Source organism: Lactuca virosa, chromosome 9, assembly GCF_052849685.1.
Source record: "Lactuca virosa cultivar CGN04683 chromosome 9, Lactuca_virosa_CGN04683_v6, whole genome shotgun sequence".
Taxonomy (NCBI): Eukaryota; Viridiplantae; Streptophyta; class Magnoliopsida; order Asterales; family Asteraceae; genus Lactuca; species Lactuca virosa.
In genome coordinates, this window is record NC_136434.1 from 274,635,598 (window position 1) to 274,650,073 (window position 14,476).

The 14,476-nt window shown below is 36.6% G+C and overlaps 1 protein-coding gene across 1 annotated transcript; it reads left to right on the forward strand.

The window, feature by feature from the left end:
• The first annotated feature begins 12,624 nt into the window (after positions 1-12,624).
• On the forward strand, positions 12,625-14,105 carry LOC145138888 (uncharacterized). The gene is made up of 4 exons (XM_079072900.1): positions 12,625-13,029; positions 13,215-13,297; positions 13,452-13,654; positions 13,881-14,105. Exons 1-4 carry the CDS (start codon positions 12,761-12,763, stop codon positions 13,989-13,991), a joined length of 666 nt encoding a protein of 221 aa, XP_078929026.1. The 5' UTR covers positions 12,625-12,760; the 3' UTR covers positions 13,992-14,105.
• The last annotated feature ends 371 nt before the right edge of the window (positions 14,106-14,476 follow it).

Consider the following 14,476-nt stretch of genomic DNA (forward strand, 5'->3'; position numbering starts at 1 on the left):
TGAGGAGTCCCCTTAGCGGTGGTGTCCACCCCGATGATAATCCTTAGGCTAGGTCCCTTGTGATAGGTGTTTACGGACGTAAAGTGAGGATAACGGGAATGGGTAATCAGGGTTATTGTTGATTGGTGAATTTAATAAGTTTATTATTATTGTGGGTTGAAAACCCTATATGCTCACCACGCTCCCAAGCCTGACCCACTCAGCTTTTATGTTACAGGTAGTGGACCCCGAGCATAGTCGGATGATGATGAGAGATTTTTGGATTATAGGCCAGTAGTTGTAAATAATTGTTGTAAGGCTTATAATGTCTTGTTTATGCTTTTGATCTGTATCGGAAGATGACATCCCGAGGTTTTGATATGAAATGAAAATATATATATTTCTTAAAGAAAGGTTTTGATAAACATTTATCATGTTTTGTTTTGGGGACCAATTCCGCAACATCTTTTAAAAGAATTTCTCTGATGTTATTTTAAAAAGCATAAATTAAATCGGTCTTTTCTGGTCGAGAAATTAGGGGATGTCACAGTTGGTATCAGAGCATTAGTTTAAGCGAACTAGGAATTTGTAGGATTTCTAGACATTAACTTACAATGCTAAGTGATGATTGTGAGATGAGTGTCTACCATATTTTAGACACGAGCACTAGTTTATTTTAGGAAAGAGGCCTAAAATGCTTTTATGTGCTAAATGCTATATGTTTGCCATATATGCCATTAATTGTTCGGATCTATGGTCTGTTGCCGACCGGATCTGGAAACCTTATGTGTGTAGGATTCTAAGCGTACAATTACGATATTAGAACTAACATGTAAACGTTTCGGAGTGATAAGGAGAATTTAAATAACTATCGAGGATAAAGACCTAAATTTGCCTTATTCGGTATATAGATTATAATGGCAAGAACTCGAAGTGGAGCTGGAAATGCAAACAGAAACCAACAACCTCAACCCCAAATGGTGGAACAGGTGCCTATAGCAGGAGCTGCACCAGAACCCATCACCATGGCTGGAGTACGAGCCATGATTCAGTCAATGATGGCTGAACAAAGGGAGGAAATGAGGCAAATATTGCTAAACAACAGGAATGAACCTTCAATTCCTGCTGAACAACGTGAATTAAATGACGATCAATCTGAAGAAGGAAACAACAGTAGATCTGTTGGTCATAGTGAACCGCTTGTGGTTGGGAGAAATAACCACGAGGATAGAGTGGAGAGAAATGGGTGCAAGTATAAAGACTTTATGACTTGCAAGCCATCAACCTTCACTGGAAAAGAATATCCCGTCGGAGTATTGGATTGGATCTCGGAAATGGAATTGGCTTTCATGACTTGTAGTTGCCAAGGCAAGTTACAAACCACATTTGCAGTGCGACAGTTCAGAGGTAGCGCTTCTCGATGGTGGAGCACTATGGGGAAAACCCTAAGCCCTAATGAGCCACTACAACTGACTTGGACAGAGTTCTTGATGCACTTTAAGCGCAAGTACTGCTCGGCCCAAAATGTGCTTGAGCTAGAAAACCAATTTCTAATGTTGAAGAAAGGAAATATGACCGTTGATGAATATACAAATAACTTCACAGACAAAATGGAGTTTGCTTTGCGTATTGTCCCAGATGAGCTGGCAAAAATTGACAGGTACGCAAAGGGACTTCCATGGGAGTATGCGGTGCCAGTACGTCTGGCACTTACTTTGGACGCAGCTATCTGGGCTGCCAAGTCTGTGGAAGATATGATTAAGGGGAGAGCCGCCAGCAAGGTTGAAGTTGGCGAAAAGAGAAAGTTTGAAGGAACTTCAGGTTCCAATAAAAAGAACAAATTCTCGAAGGCTGGTTCGAGGAAATTCGGAGGAGGAGCCGAAGCCAAGTGGTGTGACAAGTGTAAGAAGAAACATGCTGGGAAATGCAGTGTGGAAGTCACTTGTTACAAATGTGGAAAGCCTGGGCATTATGCCAATGAATGCACCTTCAATAAGAACGTCTGTTTTGGGTGCAATGAAGAAGGACATATTTTGAGGGATTGCCCGAAGAAGAAGGATGCAGCAAAGCCCAATCTTCCACCAAAGCCGAAGGCGAGAGCCTTTCAGATGACACTTGAAGTTGCGAAAGAAGAAGTCGATGTCGCTTCAGGTACCTTTCTCGTAAACGAATTGCCTGCCCAAATTTTGTTTGATTCTGGAGCCAATTACTCCTTTATTTCGCATGAATTTGGTAGAAAACTAGCTTTGCCTGTTGATAGACTAGTTAATGCTTTAATGATCGAGATTGTTAGTGGCAAGTTTATACCTGTTAGCCATCGTATGAAAAACATCCTCATTGACTTGAATGGGAATAAGTACCACGAGGAATTATTGCCTATCGAGTTAAATGGTTTCGACATAGTTCTAGGAACGGATTGGCTTAACGCCAATGATGCCGAAATATTGTGTAGGAAGAAGATAGTAAAAGTAAACCCGCCAGGGAAAGAGTCGTTTATGGTGTATGGAGACAAATGCAGAGTAAACTCTAGAATCATTTCCCTAATGAAAGCCAGAAAGTGTTTGGCCAAGGGATGTGCATCATATCTAGCGTTCGTGATCGATGCTAAGAAGGAGGTGCAGAATATTCCGGTGGTATGTGACTATCCGGAAGTCTTTCCCGAAGATCTTCCCGGATTGCCCCCTGATCGACAAGTAGAATTCCGTATCGACTTGTTACCAGGGACGACGCCAATAGCAAAAGCATCGTATCGATTAGCACCAACAGAGATGAAAGAACTTATGACACAACTTCAGGAGTTATTGGAAAAAGGTTTTATTACGACCTAGTTCATCACCCTGGGGAGCCCCGGTGTTATTTGTAAAGAAAAAGGACGGGAGCATGAGAATGTGCATCGATTACAGAGAGCTGAATAAAGCAACAATAAAGAACAAGTACCCGTTGCCAAGGATTGATGACCTGTTCGATCAGTTGCAAGGTTCGAGCTATTTCTCGAAGATCGATCTTAGGTCAGGATATCATCAACTAAAGGTAAGAGAGCATGATATTGAGAAGACTGCGTTCAGAACAAGATATGGACACTATGAGTTCTTGGTTATGTCGTTCGGACTAACCAATGCTCCAGCAGCTTTCATGGATTTGATGAACAAGGTTTGTCAACCATACCTTGATAAATCCGTGATAGTGTTCATAGATGATATCTTGATTTACTCAAAAAGCGAGCAGGAGCATGACAAGCATCTGCGTGAAGTGCTAGAAGTTCTGAAAAAGGAGAAGTTGTATGCAAAGTTCTCCAGATGTGAATTTTGGATTCAAGAAGTCCAATTTTTAGGTCATGTGGTTAACCAAGAAGGAATAATGGTTGACCCAGCAAATATTGAAGCTGTGATGAAGTGGGAACAACCAAAAAGTCCTACAGAGATTCGAAGTTTTTTAGGATTAGCTGGATATTATCGCTGATTTATCCAAGGCTTTTCTTCGATCGCAACTCTATTAACAGCTTTGACCCACAAAGGAGCTACTTATACTTGGAATAAGAAGCATAAGGAAGCTTTTAAGAAGTTAAAGAAGAAATTGTGTGAAGCACCGATTCTTTCGTTACCTGAAGGAGTTGATGACTTCGCAGTTTATAGTGATGCCTCTGGAGTTGGGTTAGGTTGTGTTCTGACCCAAAGGGATAAAGTGATAGCGTATGCATCGAGGCAATTAAAAGAGCATGAAAAGAACTACCCCACTCATGATCTGGAGTTGGCAACGGTAGTATTCGCCTTAAAGATATGGAGGCACTATCTTTATGGTACTAAATGCAAACTTTTCACTGAACATAAGAGTCTTAAATATTTCTTTAATCAGAAGGAATTGAACATGAGGCAACGACGCTGGCTAGAGTTACTCAAGGACTACGACTGTGAGATACTTTACCACCCTGGTAAAGCAAATGTTGTTGCTGATGCTCTCAGTCGGAATGTAAATCTTGAAAAGAAAAGGCCAAGAGCGTTGAGAATTGAAGTTGTCTCGACAATTGTGGAAAGTATAAAGAAAGCTCAAGAGGAAGCTTTAGAGAAAAATGACCGAAAGGAAGAACGTTTGGGCAAAACATTAGTGTTTGACACAAACGGTCAAGGACTGAAGGTATTCAAAGATAGGATTTGGGTACCTAAGACGGGAGGAGTAAGAGATCTTCTGATGGAAGAAGCTCACAAGACCATGTACTCGATTCATCCCGGCAGTACAAAAATGTATAGGGATCTAAAACCCTATTACTGGTGGCCGACGATGAAGCTCGATGTTGCTAAGTATGTGGCCGAGTGTGTAACATGTGCTAGGGTTAAGGCACAACATCAGAAACCGTATGGGAGTTTAGAACCTTTACCTGTACCCATGGGTAAATGGGAAGCCATCACCATGGATTTTGTGACTAAACTGCCCAGAACAAGGAACGGTCACGACATGATTTGGGTGGTCGTTGATCGCTTCACTAAGAGTGTGCATTTCATAGCAGCCAACGAGAAATGGTCTGTGGATAAACTTGCGAATTCTTACATGAAGGAAATTGTGAGGCTTCACGGTGTTCCGTTAACGATTGTATCCGATTGTGACAGCCGTTTTACCTCAAGGTTTTGGAGGAGTCTACAAGAGGAATTGGGTACCAAGTTGTATTTGAGTACAGCTTACCATCCGCAAACCGATGGTCATAGCGAACGAACAATTAAAACGTTGGAGGATATGCTGAGAGCATGTACCCTGGAATTCCAAGGTAACTGGGATGAACAATTACCTCTAGTAGTGTTTTCCTATAATAATAGTTTCCACTCGAGCATCAAGATGGCACCTTATCACGCTTTGTATGGAGAAAAGTGTCGAACGCCGTCATGTTGGCTGGAAGCTGGGGAAAAGCAGTTTATGAGACCTGAAATAGTCCATCAGACTGCCGAAAAGTTGAAAGTGATTAGGGAAAGGATGTTAGCAGCTCAAGATCGACAAAAGAGCTATGCTGACAAGAAAAGACAACCGATATCATTTGAAGTTGGAGATTCGGTTTTACTTAAAGTCTCGCCGTGGAAAATCGCGTCCAAGGTTTATTGGACCATTTAAAGTTCTTCAGAGGATTGAGAATCAAGCTTACAAGCTAGAATTACCAGAAGAACTAGAGGGTATTCATAATACCTTTCATGTGTGTTATTTGAGAAAGTTCACGGGAGATGTGCCCGACATAATTCCAATTTCTGAATTAAGGTTGGATGAAAACAAGAGGTTAATTGAAGAACCTGAGGCAATCGTTGACCGTAAGACTAAGAAGTTGCGATGCAAGATGGTCGATTTAGTGCTTGTGCGTTGGAAACATACGAATGGGCCAAATCTCACCTGGGAAACGGAGAGTGATATGATGAGTCGCTACCCACATTTGTTTGCTGATGTGTGATTCCGGGGACGGAATCATCCTAAGGGGGAGAGAATTGTAACGGCCGTGTTTTTAGGCTAGGCATTAATATTGATGTGATAGTCTAGGTTAACCTTTGTAACTCATTTTGAAGAAATGAAAATGAATTATGTGAATATTATGTGTTTTATGCTTAATTACTAGGATTTAATTAATTAAGAATAAAAATGAGCGTCGAAAATAAATGTTAGATCAAGCCGATATCTATTAAGAAAGTTGTAGTGGTCGTGACAAGGATTACGGATATATAAAGAATACCGAAATCCGAGTTATAACGAAGAAGTTATGACCTGTTGAAGTTTCGCGACAAACCCGGCACGATGCCGAATGACGTAAAACGTGAGTCTTTGATAAACTACTTTTTAGCCTTAGTGATCTAAACGAAAGTCGTAGTGTTCGTTAAACCGAGAGTATGCATAAAAAGAACGCCCAAATCTGACTTCGTATGAGGAAGTTATGATTTTTCTAAGTTTTAGCTTAGCAGTAGACAGCTAAAAACTCGAATTTTAGATCGAGTGATTTTTAGCCGATACAACCTAAACGAGAATCGAAGGTCTCGTCAATAGTAGCACAACGGTAAAAAGACAGACAAAAACGAACGTCAGTTGAAGAAGTTATGAATTTTTAACGGATTTCCTGTCCCGGTCTGTTAAAAATAATAATATTAAAATTAAAATCAAAATTATCCGACGAAGTCTAAACGAAAGTTGTAGAGCGTAATTTTACCTACACGTGCATATAAAGAACGTAAAAAACGGAGCCCGTATGCGAAAGTTATGGATTTTTTAAGATTTTGCACAAAAATCGGGAAAATTCGCATAGTCACGGCCACGTCACCTTCGCTCTATGCGCGCCACGTGTCCGAAATTGTTGAGTCATCCGAAGCCGTGGCGCATCCGAGGAGTGACGCGTGTGCAGCCTCATCCGAGCCTCGCTCTCCCTGCCGCGTGTCCGACCTTCGCACCACCTGTGCCCCTTCCCTCTTGCTTCGGATCCGAACCTCGGACCTAGACCTCGGTCCAATCAGAAGCAGCCACATGGACCCTCGTACGTGCGAGCCATCAGACTTCCCTTTGGATCTGCGGACACCTGGTCGCTTCTCAGCCGTTGGATCAGAAGCCTCGCCCCTATAAATAGAAGGGTGCGAGACCCCCCGGTGGTAATTTGGAAATATGTCATTTTACACCACTTAAACAATATTTCTTTCATTCCAACCTCCCCCAAAGCCCCGGTATCATACCAAACACCCGAAACACGTCCCGAAGTGCCCGAGAAGCCCGAGAAATTTATCTTTTCGGTTTTGAAGCCCGATCCTCGCAGAGTCCGGTTTCTCAATAAAATTCCCGGTTTTATTAGAAACGATCGTTTTAGGAAACAAAGTGCTGCCCGATTATCATTAAATCATGTGAGTGTGTAGTCACATTCATCTTACACCTAGATATGAAGTATTTTCTATAAAATACGTGTTATGTGTAATTATATTAAGTGTTTATTTGAGGTGACTGTTGAATAGATGTTTTATACAAGTTTTAAACTGTATATGTATTTTATCTACAAATATGTTGGGTAAAACATGGGTAGATGAAATAGTCGATGTGTGTTAAAATGGTGAGAGGCCTCGATGTTGTTGTTGTTGTTATTGTTGTTGTAGTCGTCTAGCGGAGTATAGATGACGACCACAGACTTTTCTAGACAGTACAGTGGAACACTAGCAGGTTCGCAACTTGTAGGTGTTGGTGAACTAAATGTTCATTGGCGTACTCCATCCCCCTCATGGTTGCCTTTAGGACATGTATGGCCGAGGAGTCCCCTTAGCGGTGGTGTCCACCCCGATGATAATCCTTAGGCTAGGTCCCTTGTGATAGGTGTTTAGGGACGTAAAGTGAGGATAACGGGAATGGGTAATCATGGTTATTGTTGATTGGTGAATTTAATAAGTTTATTATTATTGTGGGTTGAAAACCCTATATGCTCACCAGGCTCCCAAGCCTGACCCACTCAGCTTTTATGTTACAGGTAGTGGACCTCGAGCATAGTCGGATGATGATGAGAGATTTTTGGATTATAGGCCAGTAGTTGTAAATAACTGTTGTAACGCTTATAATGTCTTGTTTATGCTTTTGATCTGTATCGGAACATGACATTCCGAGGTTTTGATATGAAATGAAAATATATATTTCTTAAAGAAAGGTTTTGATTAACATTTATCATGTTTTGTTTTGGGGACCAATTCCGCAACATCTTTTAAAATGATTTCTCTGACTTTATTTTAAAAATCATAAATTAAATCGGTCTTTTCTGGCCGAGAAATTAGGGGATGTCACATATTATAAGGCGTGACTCTATAGGATCATATGTTCATGGAAAATATCATTTCATAATGATCCTTGAGCATAAATATCTATTTCTAAGATTCATCTCCCATGCCTTTATTCAAAAGCATTTCCTATGTCATGCTTTTAAACTATGCAAAGTCGAAACATCGTTTCCCATAAGTAGTATGTAATCAAATTACCTTATAATGAAGACTACATTACTATTACTAGTTTTTACATATACATAAACTTCATTTTCATTCTTGATAAAACGAAACTCTTTGATTTTCTCATCAAATCAGCGATTCCAACTTTGAGATGCTTGCTTCAGTGCATAGATGTCCCTTTGAATCTTATACACTTTATATGGACACTTGGAATTTATAAAACCCTCAGTATTAGTCATAAACATATCCTCTGTTATGTTTCCATTTAGGAAACTAGTATTTATACCCATTTTCCATATTTCATAATCATGAAATGTTGTTATGCCAGTTAGTATCCTGATTAACTTTATCATTATTAATGGGGAAAATGTTTATTCAAAATCAATTCTTTGAGTTTGAGTATATAACTTTTCTACTAATCAAGCCTTATATATATATATATATATATATATATATATATATATATATATATATATATATATATATATATATATATACATTTCCATCGATGTTCCTCTTTTTCTTGAAGACTTGTTTACACAATACTAGTTTATAATTAGGTGTTCGATCAAACTAGTCCTATACTTAATTATCATATATACATTGCATCTCACTTTCTATAACTATTTTCATTTAGAAGACTTTGTGTTTTCGATGGAATATTAATAGCTTGTAGATTAATCATCATCCACCATTAACTCATTAACATTAGATATGAGTAAACCATAGCCTTTTAGTTTGTGATGTTGTCTACCAGACCGATAGACATGGGGGGAGGGGGTAATTTGCAAGATTCCTCCGTAATTATTTATTAAGGCTCATTAGGTTCCTCAACCTCATGTTAAGTGCTAGTGAAAACATTTGATTCTCTGTTTGTTGAATCTTCAATTTCTTAAAGGTGAATATGGCTTCTACTAGCCTCTTTGACATCGACTCCCTTTCAAGGGAGGCTACGGTTAGAGAAACAAAAAATGTTCACAGACGGTTTGTAGGAATAATATCCATAAGATCTATTTGGGTATCCAACAAAATAACACTCCTCGAATATGGGCTCTATTTTTTCTTGAGCTTCATAGAAAATTTAAGCTTTAGATCCCCATATTTTTATATATGCTAGTGATAGTTTACTACAACTCCATATTTTAAATGGTGTGTTTTAAACCTTCTTATTGCTACAAGTTTAAGAATCTTTCAATAACCACTAAGTCATATCCCCATAAAGTAATTGGAACTGTAGTACAACTCATCATAAACCTAACCATGTCCAGTAATGTTTGGTTTTTTGCTTTCAAGTACACAATGAAGTTGTGGTATTCCATGAGGAGTTTATTCTGACATAATTCTACAATTCCTAGATGATCGTTGAATGATTTACTAAGATAATCAACATCCCTATTGGATCTAAGAATCTTAATCCTTTCATCTCGTTTATTATCTACTTCATTTTGCAAAGCGCTAAACCCAACAAAGATTATAGACATTTGTTTAATATGAATGATCCACATACATTAGTGTGTATAAGCTCCAACTAATCTTTCTCATTTCATAATTTCCTGTATTGGTACTTTTTACATTTTTCCTAAAAAACAAGACTTACATTCATGATATGACTTTTGATCGAGTCATTCTACAACACCACCTTAATAGTTTAGCGATATGTTTCTTGTTCACATGGCCAAGACAACAATGCCACAAGTATGTATTATCCAAAACATCTTTAGTTGAATAAATGCTTAACATTGAATTCTTGTTTTTCCTTATGCTAATACTAATTTCATAGATGTCATCACCAAGATTTCCAATAAAATCAAGAATACCATTTTTATAAGCTAAAATTAAACAATTTTCAAAACCAAAATCAAAGCCATCTCGGTATAAAACATAAAACAAAATAATGTTTAATGTCATATTAGGTGAGTAGCAACAATCTAACAAGACCATAGAAAAAATACTAAAAATCCAACGTTTAATGTTCATAATCCTAATAACGTTTTTTGTTTGGTGCCCATGATTATGTTGAACTCCATGTATTTCGACTTCCTTTTATTCCCTATACATCGATATAAATGTCAGTACCACATCATGTGTCTAAAATCAAAGAGTTTCCCAACTATTTAGCTTTGAGCTTCTTTAGCTCATGTATGGATTATGGACACTTATACATCGAGTGTCTTGTATCATTACATTGGAAATATACAAGTTCTTGAGATTTCTTTGATGAAAGTATCTTGTGATGATCCTTGCCCTTCTTTTACTTAGTTTTGGAGATGTTCGAACCAACTTTTCCCATTCGTTTTCCCTTGTAGCAGTTTAATGTTTTCCTTTTAATACCTCCCTCCTTTATTGCTAGTACGGGAATGGTTAAGATAGAGTTCTTTGTATTGAGCATGTTAACCTCGGAGGTATTCATCATTTCCTGAAGCTCTATAATAGACCTTTCCACATTGTTCATATTAAATTTCATAATGAACTTGGCACCGAATTGAAGATTAAGTCTATAGCCAAGTCCTGGATGATTAAAAGCCTAATCACTCCAACTAGATATCGCATTCCTTTATTTTTAGACTTGGATACTAGAACTCCTGCCTTCCTGTAACTGGAAACCCATGAGAGCTTTCACATTTTCAAATCACTCTTTTCATGTATGCTTTTGGAACATGTCAGTAAGTCATGTTATCATATCAAATGGCCCAAGATTTTCAAAGCTTTTTTATAGTACTAGAACCATGGTTACAAGCATGAGGTAAGCCACGACACTTGATTTAGTGACTCAAGTATCATACTTATTCTTATCAGCTCTAGATGCATTAGTTGCGGGGACTTTATGAAGAGTCACCTCAATGGTTAAAAATACATATTAATAAGTAAAATGGTTAAAAATACATATAAATAAGTAAAAATATACGTTTGTACATTTAAAATAGATAAAAATACGTAAATATATACATATAAAAACATAAAAATTACAAAAAATACGTAAAAATAGATGTAGATATGTAAAAAATATGTTTATACATTACATAAAAATTTTGACGAAATCTGCAAAAAAATCTCATTATTTTCGAAAAATTAACAATTTGGTCAAAAAGGGATAAAGTGAATAAATTGGCCGGTTTCTTGGGCTTTTTTATTCAAACGGTGAAAAAGTCGGGACTTTTTTATTCAAAAAAAAATAAAAATAGGACTTTATTAAAAATTTGTCCAAAATATTGGGACTTTTCTGGAGATATTCCTATATTTAAATAACTTAATACACTTATAGTGAATGCATCCTGATTATTAAGAAAGTAGATTCATTCTTTAATTATACTTGATTTTCATTAATGTATATTATTTAATTATACTTGTTTTTCATTATTTTTCCCAAAGCCCTATCACAAATGTAAAGTGGACATGCTCTAAGGACATTCTCGGAAAATATTTATTGTTTATTATTAGCTTGGAAGGAATGGTAGTATGTGGTAACATGTGTTAAAACATTTTCATCTTATATTTTTATAGACATCTAAGCATAATATAATGATATGGAATGGTGATGTCTTTAGAAGGTAAATATATATTTTTTTAAATCAAATATATTTTATTTAAGTATTTAAATAAAATAAATTATGAAAATGATACAAGTTGCTATAGCTAGAATTACAAACATTTGACGCTGAAATACTCAAATGGGGACCACCTATCTTCTCTTTCCTCTCGCCAGCCAACTAGCGACCCAACTTAGCATATGGATAGAGAGTGGTAGCGATGCTTTAGCGAGTAGTTAGTGAGGGAGGGTGGCGAGCCACTCCGTTTAGTCTTAAACTTTCCATATATCCTATTCTTAACAACCTCTCTGTTTGTTCAGGGTATATGGGAATATGCGTTGTCGAAGCTTAGGAATTTTTATTTTTATTTTTATTTATTTATTTATTTTTATTTTTTTGCAAAACGAAAGGTTTTCAATGGATCTTGTTGTTTTTGAATACCATCCAAAATTAAGTCCCATGATCAAACATAACTCGTCCACTCCATATGACATATTGTATTTGGATACTAGAAAAGTTAATCATTTTATTCTGTCCAATTCTAATACTTCACTAATTCACTTCACTAGGATAGATCTGATGGAGGAACATTGCATGAAGAATTAATATATCCCGGATCAATACGGGACGTCCAAATGGGCTGATTTTCATAGCCCATTAATATGAAATCGTGGGGATAATGCTGAAATCACAGATGCCTTAATTAGCTTATGTTCATAACCAATAGTATGAAACCCAGGGTGATAATGCTGAAATCGTAGGTTGTTTATTCATCTGCGATTTTGTGACTATATTTAATAAACTTTTTTTTTTTGCTAAAAATGGCTAATGCATTAACATTTTTGGCTATTTTTATAACTTTTAGTAGAGATTTATAGATGTTAAGATTGTTTATTATTTATGTTTTATAAAACATTTCATTAATCATCGAGAAATTAATAAACCAGAGAGAAAAATATATTTATTGTATTAACTAGTTGTCAAATAAATACGTCCAAGTAATCAAGATATTAACATGCTAATTTAAGATAATAACGAATGAAATTGACAAGAAACCTCTACGGCTCTATACCATTGACCATAAGCAAACAGCGTGTGGTAGCTCTACTTATACGACCCTTGAATCGTACGCTATATCTTCGTTAATATCTATAAGTACACATAGAACCCTTCAACTACTCCATTGTCATCCCATTTTTCTTCTTCAGTCGCAAATTTTACTCATAAATATATTTCAGCAGTATTCGCTAATTCAGATCTATCAAGACTTTGATTCCGACTTTCCGAGCAACAGCAACATTAATTCCAACCAGAAGTACCGAAAGCCAAGAAATGTCATTGTGCATGTCGACATTAAATGGTGCTCCATTGATATCAACAAGCCAAAGTCTCATTACATCATCTTCTATAGTTAATTCAACTTCTCATGCAGCAATCTCAAAAAGCAAGTATCTTGCCTCATGCAACGTTCATGGCTTCCATAGTAGAAACTTGCAGTATCACCCCATGTTTACGTTTGCACGACGAAACTTTGTTGTATGCAGCAATATTACTCCACCTCCCGGAGTTCCTCTTCCTTCAGGACCACCTTCGGATTCTTTGTAAGCTTCTAAAATGACCAATTTTTCCAGTTATTTTCAAGTATGTCTTGAATTTAACTAATGTCTTCTCTTGTGATCTAAACAAGATTTTCTACCAACCGAAAACAGAGAAAAAATAGACCTTTTATGTTCTTCTGTCTATCTATTTGTAGCTAACGTGTTTTAATTTTTGTGTAACTTTTCAGGAATGGTTGGGTGCTGTGTATCGTGTTGACATTTGTATTACCCTTTATCACGCGTAAATGGGGGCCATTGATTGCACTAAAAAGTAAGAAGATATTGCTCATAATTATAATGTGAAAACGAGGCTTTCATATTTTGTTTTGCTTCTAATTATTTATGAGTTTCTTCTTGAGGTTATTGTGTATAGATGTATAACTATCTTTTTAATACAACAAAACTTATATATACTGAATCTGCAGATAGAGTGGACACAGCGGTAGACATGGCGGAGCATATAGCGGAAGTTATGGAAGATGTGGCTGGAAAAGTTGATAAGGTGATCGATAACATTACTGATGATCTTCCTGAAGATAGCAAACTTAGAAAAAAGTTGGAAGCCGTTGATGAGCTGATTGAAGGAGTAGCAAAGAGTGCTCATATCGCCAATGATATCATCGACAAGGTTTGAATACTGATCACCTTTTTCAGGCTCTTACATATGAACAGTAGCGTATCTTGACCAAACTCCAACCGGGGTCCACTCACGTAGAAGCCCATTTAAATTTACTGGAAAATTAGAACGTTAGTTATTTGATGTTGAAGGGGTCAAAGTTGGGTAACTGTTAATATACGTAGAATTTATATATTGAAATTAGAAAGATTAAATATTGAAAATGTCAATGGCGCAGGTGGAAGAAGCTGAAGATAAACTCGAGTCCTTGCTTCTTTCCCAAGCAAACGAGGAAACGGTTTCCATACAAGTTGTGAAAAAGGAGGAAGTTTCTACCCATAAAGATTGAATAGTTATTAATATTCGAGAAAAAGATAACGATGGTCAACGTATTAAAGTTTGACCTATGATTAGGAGAAGCATTTAAAATCAATTTGTTCATTTATTTGTAATATATATTCTTACCGTTAGCATACTATTTGCTTTGAACTATTCCATTCTAATATTTCATCAAATACGGATTGTATCCTTTTGAAATACTATAGTCACCATGACACCTAAAATATATATGAAATCGAAACTTACGTAACCACATACAAACCATGTGTCTCCACTTATTTACACTAAATTTTATGAAAATGTTATGAGTAAAGCAACAATACAATTTAGGCTAGAGGGAGTGATATCATGCGGTAGCATGTGCTAAAATATTGTCACGTCATGTTTTTATAGACACGTAAGCATAATATGATGATATGGAGTGGTGATTTGGTTAAAATGTAAATATTTTTTTTTTCTTAAATCAAATAAATTTTTATTTAAATATTTAAATAA

Excerpts from the sequence above, each read along its gene's own strand:
- LOC145138888 (XM_079072900.1), top strand. The coding sequence starts at position 12,761 with ATGTCATTGTGCATGTCGACATTAAATGGTGCTCCATTGATATCAACA. Across the intron at positions 13,030-13,214 it reads GGACCACCTTCGGATTCTTT|GAATGGTTGGGTGCTGTGTA; the intron begins GTAAGCTTCTAA and ends GTAACTTTTCAG. Across the intron at positions 13,655-13,880 it reads CCAATGATATCATCGACAAG|GTGGAAGAAGCTGAAGATAA; the intron begins GTTTGAATACTG and ends TCAATGGCGCAG.